Here is a 13805-nt window from a genome sequence, read left to right as displayed (position 1 = left end):
ATCTCCATTTTTAAAACATTTTTAATTTATATTTTTCAATATGTGTTTCATGGGTTACATTCCAGTGAAAGGAGGTCTGTCACAAGGATGATGTCATCAGTGATGTCATGAGTGATGTCACTGACCATGTCATGAGTGATGTAATATGAGACGTCATCAGCAGTGCATTACACGCGCAAGTTATAGTGAGTCCAACTAACTATAACGTGGAATTTCAATGGTTTTATGTCAGTAAAATTTCCAGCTAACTATAACTGGTGTGAAACCTATGGTTTTTTCAGTGAATTTCATAGGTTTTTTAAATGCTAATTCCTAACTATAACTGGTGTGAAACCTATGGTTTTTTCAGTGAATTTCATAGGTTTTTTAAATGCTAATTCCTAACTATAACTGGTCTGAAACCTATGGTTTTTTCAGTGAATCTCATAGGTTTTTTAATGCTAATTCCTAACTATAAGTCTCACTTTATAAGTAAGACTGTTAGCGTTCTAGTTGTTTAGAACACTCTGGTACATTCTGTCATTGGGCTACAGTTGGGCTACATCTGGCTGATATTTGGGCTACATTTTTTTTTTTGTCTCTGGTGGCCATCTTTGGGCTACATTGGGCTACATTTGGTCTACATTTTGGCTCTAACATATATATAGCCCAATGTAGCACAATATATATTTTTTTCAAAGTTAATTTTCGTAAAAACCACTTGAGAATAGGGCTACCAGTCCCTACAATTTTTCCCAATTTTTTAAATTTTTTACTTTGGAGCGCTCCCGGTGCGCGCCCCGGGGAGCGCCCCGAAAAGCGTACTTTTATAAAGCGCCCCGGGGCGCGCTCCGGGGAGCGTCCCGTAAGCGCCAATATCGCGAACGAAAACATGATTGTGACGTATCGCGTAGCCGCATCCGCGTGATACGCACGGCGTAAGCGCACCCGGAAGCACTCGAGCGAATACGATCGCGCAACGTAAACATCCGACACGCTTACGCAACGCGACCCGGGGCGCGCCCCGGGGCGCGTAGCGTAAGCGCATCGGGTCATGTGACCTGAAAATAACAATTTTTATTGGTTCATAACAGTTTTGGTTTCATAATGATGAAGCCCCTGGTCATGTGACCTCAAAATAACACTTTTCATTGGTTCAATACATTTTTTTTTTCAAAAGGATGAAAGACCCCACCTTTTTTCCTTATTCTGACTTTGTTCTTTGAATTAGGAAGACCTGCTTGTAGCTCTCTACTTTTTTGCTCAAAATAATGGCTTCAGTAGTAGCAGCAGCTGGTGCATCTGCACCACCACCACAACCACCAAAAGGACCTCCTCAAGATATCATTGGTGGTCTTCAAGAAGAGGAAGAGGAGGAGGAGGAAGAGGGGAGTTCAAGATGGCTGGAAGAACACAATACCCCATACCAGCCAAGACCACACATTATTTGGGAGTTTTTTTACTCTCCCAGAGGGGAAAAAAAAGTAAATGCACCCAAGGTCAGTTGCAAAATTCGTGGCATGGAACTTTCCAGGGGAAACCCAAATAAAAAATATTCATTTGGGAACTACACAATGATACGCCACATGCAGCGCAAACATCCTATAAACTATTCTGCTGCAGAAATGAGGGAACTGGCCAGTAACCCTCCCCGATCAACAAGAACCAGCTCAAAAAGGAAACAACCCACTGCGTCTGCACCAGAGGAAAGTGAGACGATGCTGTGCATTCAGCCCCGATTTGCAGATTTCAGAATTATCTGTAAATATTGTGGGAAGACCATCTCCTACGGAGAACAGAGCGTAAAGCTCATCGTCCTTGCTGGGGACAACCATAAATGCCCCAATCAACCCTAATTTTTTCTTTTCTTTTAGTTTTTTGCTCTAGTTGAGCCATTTTCAATTCCCTGTTTTTTTCGTTTTTCCCCATGAAAAATACAAAAAAAATCTAAAACTGTTCAGAAAATCCCAAAAAAGTACAAAATGTTCAAAAAATATATAAAACAACAAAAAGAAGAAAAAAAACTGTTCTTTTTAGAACTACCTCCAACTTCTAAAAAAAAGGCTACATTTTTTAAAAACTCTATCATTCATTTTTCCTCATGGTACGCTCCCCGGTGCGCGTACCGGGCACGCCCCCCGCGCCAAGCAAAAAAAATAAATAATTTTTTTGCCCCGCGGGGCCCTTTTTAAGCCCCCACATCAAACCTAGGGGGTCAGGGGGGGATCTACCCTGCCCCCTTATGGTCATTTCCCCCTTTGTTTTGGCCACCTCTTGTGTCTCGATTCGACCGAGACACAAGATGGCGGCCGCTCCGGACTGTTTCGAATGTTTACAGACACCCAAGAGCCAATCAGATTTCCGTGCGCACCTCGCGAGCGCGTACCGGGGCGCGCTTACAGATATATATATTTTTTTTTAGCCTAATTTACTCAAAATCCACTGGAGCGCATATCTTGAGACATAGCAAAGGCACATCGGGCTACCAGTCCCTACAATTTTGCCAAATTTGGTTGAAATCCGTTCGGGCTAAAAGTGAAATCGACTGCCCTATGGAAATTAACATGGGAAAAACGCGTTTTGGGACCCCCCTTTTATCTCGGCCCCCGCTTGACGAACTTTCAGATTCGTCAACCGGCGCCAAAGTTATTCCAAATTGAATTTTGAGATTTAACATTGAAAAAAATCCTAACTATAACTACCTACTGGCGACCGCCAGTAGGTAAAATATATATATATATATATATATATATATATATATATACACAAGCCTTTTGCTTGTCATGCCTCTTTCAGTTTATTACACTTGTACTCTGGCTGTTTGCCCGACATTTGACAGACTTTGTTTGGACCTTTTTATCCTTTCAGACAGAGGCTCCTAACTGTTAGAGAAATCTGTTGATTTCCACTGAGGCTAAAAAGGCATTTCCCCACGATGAACATAGAGTTAAAAAACGTAAACCAATTGTATAATAAAACTGTCTGGCTTTGTGTCTGGTATGAGCAGTGTGCCTCGGTTGATCCTCATTCGTGAGAATCATCTTCAAATTATGAGAACATAACAATATTCAATACCAGGATACCAGCAATGACTGTCTTGGTCTGCCTAATTTCCAAGACATGGATCAAATATATGTACAATTGTTCAATTGTTTTTACATTTGCAAAATCCACAAAATGTACTTTGGCCATCATAGAGTTCTCCCTGAATTTATTAATGGTCGAATATGTCCTCATGTACATAATCACTGTAAACATGTTGTCAAATATGAAAGTAATCACCGGAGAAAAAATACTGATAGGACAGATTTTCTGATTTTTAACATGCTTGGTGCAGCTATAGACGTAGCTAATTTAAATATCCTTCTTTTAAAATGGCAAAAATTGCTACCTCCCTTTGGTATAATGTTTTTTTAATTTTGCTTTAAAATTGAAAATCATGTTATTTAAAAACGTGTTGCACAGAGATAGACAACCTGTTTTAGGAACTACCACTACAAAAAAATTTTTTTTACTTCTGCCGATTTGCTGCATCGAGGGTGTTACAAATTGTTCAATGTTTTTAACTTGTCAATGCTTTTCCTCATCAGGTTCAAGCCAGCAACTACAGCACTTTCTATGATGATCAACGGCAGAACTGGTCCATCATGTTCGAGACTGAAAAGGCAGCTATAGATTTCAGTAAGCAGGTACTGTTAATATGGTGTAGACTTCCTGTGACTGCAGCCAAAAGGTCCATCAGTGTGAGCTGTTCCTTGAAAGCAGTCATATGGTCCGAGGTTTTGCAAAGAATCTTGTTGTGTTTAACTGTTTTTATCATGCACATTATAGGTTACTGATCGTTTTTTTAGGTCTCGTAGGCGTTATTGTCAGTGAGTCTTCTTTCCAGGAGAGGAGACAGGAGCTGGCCGCGCGCTCGGAATTGAGCGGGCCACGCGCATGTGAACGCACTCGCTGTGGCCAGCTCCTGTCTCCTCTCCTGGAAAGCTGTACCACACACCCACACCTCCCCCTGCTTACGCATGTGCACAAACAGAGACACACACACACACACAAGCGCATCTACACACACACACGCACGCACACATACATACAGAGACCCCCCCGCCGCACACACGAGTGCGTACACACACACACACAAGCGCACCCCCCCACACCCCCCACAAGTAAGGCCCACTTACCGCCACTCCGGACTTCAGCTGCCGCCACCGCGGGGCTCTCCCTCGGGCATGGGAGCCCCGCGTCATCAGCACTGCTTCTCTCCGTGGCACTCCGTGTGCGTGGGCTTCCGAAGACGTAAGTCGCTCACATGTTGTTGCAACTGTCGCTGCTCCATGTGGTGGTGGGACAGCGGAGCGGGCTGCTTCGGGAGAGCAGCTTTAAGGGTGTTTTTCTGCCGTGGGAAAGCTGCTCGCAGAGCGCGATGAATCACGGAGATGCCGGTGCAAGGTCGTCTTCTGCTGCCATTTCACTGCTGAGCAACGGGACAACAAACTAATGAGGAAGGCTGAGCTGAAAGTTCCTCTGTACTTTCCCTTAGAGGAGGCAGCTGCTTTGACGGTAAGGGGAAACGTTCAGTGTTTTATGTCCCGACATGTCCGGCTTTCGCCGTGGGCGTGCCTAAATGTGGCTGCTTTGCACACTCTGACTGTTTTTTTTTTTTTGCCTACGTTTCTTCCAAATACAACGATTTCACTTACCTTGTCTATGTGTGTGTGTTTCCTGTGCAACAACTGACACAACGCACACATGTAAATTGTCAATAGTAGAAGGAGACTGCAATTAATCCCTTTTCAGTCGGCATCTGTCACTTTTCCAAGTACAGTTAAAATGCCTGTGAATCCATTGCCGGTGCCTTGTTAAGTGAAGTGTCTCATGGGTGCAGTTGATCACGTATGGAATTGTTTACCCAAATAACTACTATTAAGAACGTTTAGTTGGTACAAGTTACTTTTTGTAACTGCCTATTTATGTTTATTATAATGCCTTTCACTCAGTTACATTAGTTGTTTTTTTAGCCAGTAGAGCTTATATTGTTAATTCTGCGGCTGAGCATGTAGCTTAGTATAATAATAATAATAAAAACATAAAATACTTCAGAATGTGGTTGTAGTGAGTTGTATAGTTTTAGCAATTACATTTGTTGAAAGTAGGGTCACCACACGTCCCAGGTTTACCCCGACAGTTCCGTTTTTATGTTGACTGTCTCAACCTTCCATGAAACTCGGCGTTTTTTATTTATTTTTTTCATTACAAAGAAGCTCTAACTTTACTAAAACAGTAACATGCAATTTAAAAGCACCTGCTGCAGAGTTCCTTGTAAATCCAGGTTTCATGCAGCAATAAAAATGTCATGATAACTTGTGGTTAATGTTCCTGATAGAGAGAGATCAGAGGTTTGTCTAGTAGCAGGTTTGACTCACCATAAAGTAGTGCAGAGGGTGCAGAGGGTTAATCTGCTGCAAAGAACAGATCGGTGTTTGGGTGAATATCTGAGCGGATTCGTAAAGCCAGCTTTTACCAGCACTATAAAGCAAATGAAATGCATGTGAGAGAGGGCCTAAGAAAAGTTGAGGTCCACTTTTTACCCGGTGATAATGATGGAATCCGAGGAGGAAGAGGTGGGGGAAGGGGGACGCAGGGGTGTCAAAAAAGTATGTTGCACCGGGCAGCACCACTGCTAAAGCTGGCCCTGTTTCTAGCTCAAGCGGCACCGGCACCTGTAGTCTAAAGATAATACCTCTGCCTCAAGTGAAGTACTCTGGTACCCAAGGATGACTAGCAAACAATATTATTCACAATGTTGCTTACTATTCAGCAACATTTGACAGTTTGCATATCATCTTTATACACCAATTCAGAGTTTGCTAGCAAATTAATGCAACACATTGTCATCTACAATGCCAATAGCTCAAACTTTAATGCTGCGAGACCTATTGCATTGTAAATGCTTGTAGTAATACCCATACCTCTTGACCCAACTGTACTTTGTCCATTGGGCCAGCAGTGTTCTGTTAAATAGTGCAGACTGGCTCCAAAAGCTATCAAGATGGATTAAGGAATTGGTGGAGCTTGACATTTGTGATATGTCAATTCTTCAGTGTTAATTTATCTTGTAATCCTGTTCCGAAATGGATGCCATATCAAGTGTGCCATTTTCCTAAGTAGGAATGAAAGTATCGTTATGGCAACCTTTAGGGACTGCAGAAAACAACAGAGCTTTAAATCAAAGTCAAAACTGCTGTTCGCGCCTCTTGACCAGGTGCAAGACTTCTACGTCCAACAACTCCTGTGAAACTAACTTCTGGCCATTTGATTTACCTGGCTCCTCTGTGTCCCTGGCCTTCTATAACCATCTGCATGTCCACAATGATTGATACACCTTTAACAAACTCTCTGCTCCTAAATCTCCTGACTCGATCTAAAAAGGATTATTTCCTAGTGAAACAGAGCACTCATTTATCAATTTTGCAAGCCTTTAGACAGCAAATTAGAATGGCCTGAGCTCACCACTTTACCTCGCATATTTCAGAGGCTTCCAGCTCCACCGAGTTGATTTTCAGGTAAGTTAAATCCCTGTCCAACCTGCTGCAATGCAAATATCCAACCGTTTCAAGGTCTTTTCTTTTTTTCTATGACAAAGCATCTGAAAGTCATTTGCTCCACAAAACACTTCATATGCGTACAAACCATCTTTCCCCCATTATCTTTTGAGCTGCGTCAGTCTCTTATTCACCTTTGCAGGACTTTCAAGCGTAATGTCTCCATCCAGTCAACCTGTCGCTTCATCCTTGCATTTCATCATTCTGTAATCTCTCCATCAAAAACCTCCTCCATCTCTCAGGAATAGAAACCAGCTGTAGTCATTTTGGTTTAAACAAAAAAAAGAAAGCTCAGAGCAGATCCTGCAGTCATGAACAACTTTCATCCTATATCTTTGCCCCCACTGTATATCAACATTTTCTCTCAATCAATCAATCAATCAATGAGACATTTGTAAAGCGTGCTACTACCCCTTGAGGGTCTCAAGGCGCTGTTGGGAGGGGGGAAGGGTGGGTGCAGCTACTGATTAAACAGCCAGGTCTTGAGGAGTCTCCTGAAGGTCATCAGATCCTGTGTCTGTCGAAGATGGATGGGGAGGGTGTTCCATGTCTTGACAGCGAGGTGGGAGAAGAATCTGCTGCCGAAGGTTGCTTGGTGGATGCGTGGGAATGTGGCGAGGGCGAGGTCGGCAGAGCGGAGCTGGTGGTTGGGGGTGTAGAAGGTGAGTCGTCTGTTGAGGTATGCTGGTCCAGCATCGTGGAGTGCTTTGTGAGCGTGGGTGAGGAGCTTGAAGGTGATACTCTTGACGGGAAGCCGGTGCATGTATTGAAGGTGGGCAGTGATGAGGCTGTGGCCGGGAATGTCAAGGATGAGGCGTGCGGAGGAGTTTTGTATGCGTTGGAGTCTTTTCTCGAGTTTGGCTGTGATTCCCTCGTAGAGGGCATTGCCGTAGTCCATCCTGCTGGTGACAAGGGCCTGGGTGACCGTCCTTCTGGTTTCGGAAGGGATCCATCTGTAGATCTTGCTAAGCATGCCGAGGGTGTTGAAGCAGGAGGAGGAGACGGCGTTGACTTGTTGGGTCATTGACCGAGAAGAGTCCAAGATGAATCCCAGCTTGCTTGCGTGGTTGATTGGTGGGTGTTGGCGCAGTTCCCAGCGAGGCTGGCCACCAGGATTCGTCCCAGGCGGAAGGGGTGGAGCCAAGGATGAAGACCTCGGTCTTGTCTGAGTTCAGTCTCAGGCGACTGCTCTATATCCATTCGGCGACGGCATTCATCCTTGCGTGGAAGTTAGTTTTGGTGGTGGCAGGGTCTTTGGTGAGGGAGAGGATCCGCTGGGTATCATCAGCGTATGAGACTATGTTGAGGTCTTGTGGTCGGACGATGTTTGTGAGCTGTGTCATGTAGACGTTGAAGAGGGTCGGGCTGAGGGATGATCCTTTGGGTACGCTGCAGGTGATCTTGGTGGCTTTGGATCGGCATGGAGGGAGACAGACTCTCTGGGTTCTGTCGGTGAGGAAGGAGGTGATCCAGGTCAGGGCTTTGTTGTCGATCCCTGCGTTGTAGATGTGTGTCCGTAGAGTGTGGTGGCAGACTGTGTCGAAGGAGGCCGAGAGGCCCAGGAGGATGAGGGCTGCTGTTACTCCGTTGTCCAGCAGGGCAGGAAGAGGTGGGCGCAGCGGCCAGGGTGCCTTACTCCGGATCACAGGGTTCACGGTTCGATCCCCGGCTCTGGCGGCAGGTTAGCCAGCACCATGTGACTCTGGGGAATACCACCTCGCCTTCAGGAGACAACTCAAGACCTGGCTGTTCGAGCAGTAGCGGCCCCCCTCCCCCGAGCGCCTTGAGACCCTTCCGGGTGAGTAGCGCGCTATACAAGTGCTATGCTTGATTGATTGATTGATTGAAGCCCCAAGGGAAGCTGAAGATGTCTCTCTCCAAAAAGCTTTCGCTTCAGGCTTAAATACCAATTTTGTTATTATAAAAAGAAGCAACCTCCTGACTAACCATGTAGAATTAGCATATGCATTATGGTGCACATTCTACTTCATACTGCTGCATACATACGAGCTATTGTTGCAATATCATATTACAGTCAAGCAAATGATTCCATATATATATGTTACACTACAGCACCCTCATGTCAAAAGAGGTGAAAATGCTACATTTAATATTACCAATCGTACAAGGAGCTTGAACCAGAAGTTCATGCTTGCCTTCTTGTGTTTGCATTGCTGTACTCAATTACCTGTGCAGCTACATGGCACTCTGGTTCACTTATTCAGAAATACTCTTCACTCTCTTTTTGCATATTGTAATTCAGAGTTAGGAGGCAGGTGCTAGAGATTTATAGGTGTCTGCATAGAGTGGTTTGGTCGTATTGAGACGAAGGACCGCTTTGGGGTGTGTAGTTTCCGGTTATTTCATTCCTACTACAAGAGAGATCGCATTAATGGTCATTAGTCTAGGCCTGTAATTACCTTCTTTAGGTTAATTCGACTGTCTTAGTTTGTTGCACAGTTTCATATAGACCTATACAATGGTATACCAATTTTTGCACTTCTTCACTTTGAGTATCACACTACATAGAATATACAAATGCTTTTAGGCATTTTTGAAATGTCTCCTCCGTTAAGGAATGCTGTTAGAAAAATTGTAGACAACCGCTTCAAATGTCTCGGTCATCCATGCTTTAGCTCAATTGAGTGCACGTATGAATTTAAATGAAGATCTTGTGGAAAGTTACTTTTGCTAACATTCATATTCTCTCACACACGTGCACACATTCTCTCACCATTCACAAAACACTCACTCACTCACTCACTCACTCACTCACTCACTCACACACTCTCACACTCTCTCTCTCTCTCTCTCTCTCTCTCTCTCTCTCTCTCTCTCTCTCTCTCTCTCTCTCTCTCTCTCTCTCTCTCTCTCTCTCTCTCTCTCTCTCTCTCTCTCTCTCTCTCTCTCTCTCTCTCTCTCTCTCTCTCTCTCTCTCTCTCTCTCTCTCTCTCTCTCTCTCTCTCTCTCTCTCTCTCTCTCTCTCTCTCTCTCTCCTCCTACATATGCATCAAAAGTGAAATTAAAACTTACAGGGCTCCATCGGTGATGTTGGGTTGCAGGAAGGAAGCCTTGGTGGCTCCTGACGATTGAGACTTCTGCCTTATCTCATTAGCTGACCACCTTACGGGTCATCCAATGAGAAGAAGCGGCAGTTCCTTAATCGTGTCAGAGTAGGATGGGATCAGTCAGGCTGCTAACCCCACCACATTCTGTGATGAGCGTCCCGATGAACAACCGGCCCTGGCACTTCAGGGCTTAAAACTGAAGCACCCAGGTCGAGGCTATCAGTGATGCTCCCCCTCTTGTTATGATGGGGAGGACCACCAAGCACTTTGCTGGGCTGAGGAGGTTACACCCACATGGCTGTGACCTCTTCATCCTGGAAGAGTTTATGTCAAGCAGCCAGGCACCTCTGCATTTAGCCCAACTACAGCACCTGACTGCCGGACCTGAACATGAAGAGTGTCGGTCAGCTGACCTTTGCTCAGCCTGACACACTATTCACGTTTGAGAAAAGGTCGGTGGGTGAGGCCCATCCACTCTTGAGGATATGCCACTGCTGCACTTTATTCCTTTGATCGTATATTCAATAATGAATGTTCAAACGCTTTGCAAATTTCATGTTTCAAAACACCTGCTTATGAGAAAGTCTGACCAGTAAAATGTGTTTTTATTGCAGTTATGTGTGGCTAAGTGCAATGCCTCTCCCTCCCTGGACTCTGTGGTCTATCAGGACCTTACCCTGGGAGAAGGCCAAGCATCGGAAACCGGGGATGCACTGGAGGTGGCATATACAGGCTGGCTGTTCCAGAACGGTGAACTTGGCCAGGTAATATTGAGTTTTAGCCTGATTTGGGTGGCTCCCCATACAAGTAGGATACGTCTTTTATCTTGTGAGGGCCTGTGTTTTGGCTCATATATTATTTGTGGAATTTTGTGATGGAAATTGGCAATTCTTCTTCATTCTTCCCTAGACCTAGATTTAAAAAAACACACTTTAAAAACATGGTGTAACGTAGAGTTAAATACTTTATTAAATTGGAAGCTCCCTACGTGCATCCATGCAAGGATGCCAGAGTGTTAGTAATTTACCAGCTGGTAATCCCTGTAGGATTTTCTCTGTTCCAAGCTTAATTTAAAGTGCCATATGAATGTCTACAGTGATAATCTCGTCATTTTAAACCACATTACCACATGTTTGCTCTCCTCTCACCCTCAAGCTCTTTTGCTGTCTCCATAACTCACCGCCTTATTCTTTGCAAGACAGCTGGTAGCCTTGGCATTTTACAAAGCCATCCCAAGGTGCTTAGAAGCATGTTGCTCAAGAAAATTAATTCTCTCAAAACCACACTTCATCTGATTATCTCTTGCACTAATTGAGTCTTCGGTCTCTTTAATGTTCTTTCAGTAAATACCGTAGATAGAATATTTGATATATTCACTTGCAGTACCTCCATTCCACCCTCCTCAACATGGGTCAGGATGTGACAATGAGTGCCCACAGTGCCGGTCAGCAGCTCTCCTTCCGTCACTGCCTGCCTTGGTTTCATTTCAATGCATGATTGCTTCTGTACCACCTTGATGACCCCTCCCTTCTCCTCCCACTGACCACTCTCTATCCACTATTTTCTCTCTTTAATTTGTACTTTCCCTAATCTGTCTCTCCATCTACTCATACAAAGTTATTTGCTATCCAGGAATTTAGTTTTTCTTCGATCTTGGTTAGTGGTTTCCTCTGGTTTGGTCACTAGTGATAACACTGTTTTTTTGGTTTAAAACATCTTTAGTAAGGATTTAAACTGTAGCTTCAATAAACACTTAAAGAAATCTCAACTATTTAATTCTAATTCACTCTTTTAGACACCACAACTATATAGTTTTCGGCATCACTGAAGCAAATCTGGGCAAAGAGTGGGGGACAAGGGGCCAAAGTTGGATAAAGCTGAGAACCAAAATCTTTGCTGGTCCAACTCATTTACCTTCATCAGTTCTAATCTCTTACGATAGGTGTGCACAAAATATCTCCCTTCAGCTTTATTTTGGGCTTCTTTTCAGACAGACCTGGTCAGTACCTCAAGATGTTACATACTTTACAGAAGAACAAGAGCAAGTCTTCCTGACCCAGTGCTATCTCCTTTTTCTTATCTCAGAAACACAATTTCTTGGGCGGTCTCATGGTGGCAAACTTGTCTCCTCCTCAAAAACACCCCCAGTCTAGCCAGGACCCACATGGTTGAGTGTTTACAGGTCATATCTGTTTATTAGATTTCTAGGGTTCAAGTCAAGGAATATGCGAACCATTGCACCTTATATATGCAATTCTCATTTCTTTGTAGCCACTCTCTAGTTCTCTCTGCCTGGGGCTTGTCACCAAACTAAACCAGTATAATGGCCACCCCAGACCCTCTATTCAAGAAGCTTCTTGTGTGGAGCTGCAAGACCCACGCCATCACCTCTTACTGTGCTATGAATCCATCCTGCACTCCGAAGTTTAGGGATTGTTTTACCTCTATTGTCTTTTCTTTTGTTTAAGAAGATGTACTGCTAGGATCATAATGGTTGAAGCTTTGCTGTTTTTTACTAGGTATTTCACCTTGGACTCCGTGTTCACAACCAAGACTGTGGCATATTTTGCTGTATGTTCTTAAGACCTATCTCCGTCAGTAATTCTGAGTTTAATTCTATGTCTAGGCCCCTGTAGCTCGTTAAGCATCACCATCAGTGTTACACTTCGAACGCCCTTTCCCTGTCATGAGTGGTTGTCCTTCAAAAGCACGTTTATTGGTCAATGGCATCTACTGATCTGGAGAAAGCTTTTGACACTCTTAAATGGAGGTATCTGTTTATAGCGATAGAAGGTTAAGTTGCCGTATGCTAACCCTCTGAGGTGAGGGAAAGTTGTATCCAGTTTCTTGACCATAACATGGTGCACGACAAAGGGTTGGCTCCAGTCCCTTCTCCTGTTTACTTTGAAGATTATGACATTGATGGCGTTGCTTTGTAGGCAATTTTAAGGGGAATAACAGTTCCCTCTATGAAGATGACACACTATATGTTGCGATGCTTAAACAGATCTAGACCTGTTGTTGGTAATTTTTGGGAGATTTGGGAGAAGGCCAGGTCTAATTACTATCTGGCTCCCTGGCCCTCCCTTTCTCTTTCTGCCTGACTCTATAGCCCAAGACTCATAAGACTGAATCGACTGAACTCAGCAAAGAAAGTGGATTGAAAGTATAACACAAAGCAATAAACAACCTACGTTACCTTCCTACTAAATGAAAACTGCCAGCTAGCTTCGATCATAGTCTGTTCAACCCTAATGTAGTCCAGTGAGCTATGAACGGTCATCAAAAAGCACCATGCAAACTGCATTGTATAATATAGAATGTCAAGTTTTTCCTCCCAGTTTTTAATTATCCTAAAGTTGCTAATAAGGGTTAATTTGGATAGAAATACATTCTTATTATTAATGGAGAAGAAGGTTTTTGGGTTGGCACCAACAAAGATTGTTGGTTGAATTGGGCATTGAGTGTGATGGTTACTTGCTGTGTCATGTATTATGTACCCCTTCTGCATTAGCGTGCCATCTGTTAGTTGTGTCACTGGCTAGACTTGCTGTGTTATGTGTATTTGAGCTTTTAACGCTTAACATCTTTTAAAAGAGGCCTTGCTTAACCCCAGGAAAGCCAGGTTTGTAAAGAGAGTATACAGTTTGAGTGCAATACTAATGGTAGTTTTCGAACGTGGTTGATAAACAACAATACACATATAGAATACTGTTGAGTAACATTATAATACTGCTCTCTTGTTGTTCAAATAGATTTATTATCTTATATATTTTTCACCTGAAAATAAATGCTTTTTGCTCTAGATGTTTGACTCCAACTTGGGTAAGGACAAGCTGTTACGCCTGAAACTGGGATCTGGGAAAGTCATCAAGGTAGGTCTTAACACCCACTGAAACCTCTTGCATTTGTCATGCAAGCTATTACCTGTATACTTTTAAAATTTTATGTACATGTTTTTGTGTACAAATTCTAAACTTGGATTCCTCCATTATCAGATAAATTTCAGATGCATGATGTTGGCAGACCATCTTTTTTTAATTACTAAGAGAAGACAGGCAAGACGGAGAGTGGCCCTCCTCCTCACCTTAACTGGTGCCCCCTCCCCCACCCCCTTTGCTCACATTTCACCACTATGTACTGTAATCTTTTCTGT

General features: G+C 43.6%; 1 protein-coding gene across 1 annotated transcript in view; it reads left to right on the top strand.

The window, feature by feature from the left end:
- FKBP15 (FKBP prolyl isomerase family member 15) overlaps positions 1–13805 on the top strand; it is a 384455-nt gene that overhangs the window by 161365 nt on the left and 209285 nt on the right. The window contains exons 6-8 of the mRNA XM_086921201.1: positions 3570–3668; positions 10264–10413; positions 13456–13524. Of these exons, the coding sequence (XP_086777327.1) occupies positions 3570–3668; positions 10264–10413; positions 13456–13524 (318 nt within the window). The remainder of the gene's footprint in view (positions 1–3569; positions 3669–10263; positions 10414–13455; positions 13525–13805) is intronic.

The sequence above is a fragment of the Lissotriton vulgaris genome, chromosome 5 (assembly GCF_964263255.1).
Source record: "Lissotriton vulgaris chromosome 5, aLisVul1.2, whole genome shotgun sequence".
In the NCBI taxonomy this organism is placed as follows: domain Eukaryota; kingdom Metazoa; phylum Chordata; class Amphibia; order Caudata; family Salamandridae; genus Lissotriton; species Lissotriton vulgaris.
Note: the sequence above shows the minus strand (reverse complement) of the source record. Positions and strands in the feature narration are given on the sequence as shown.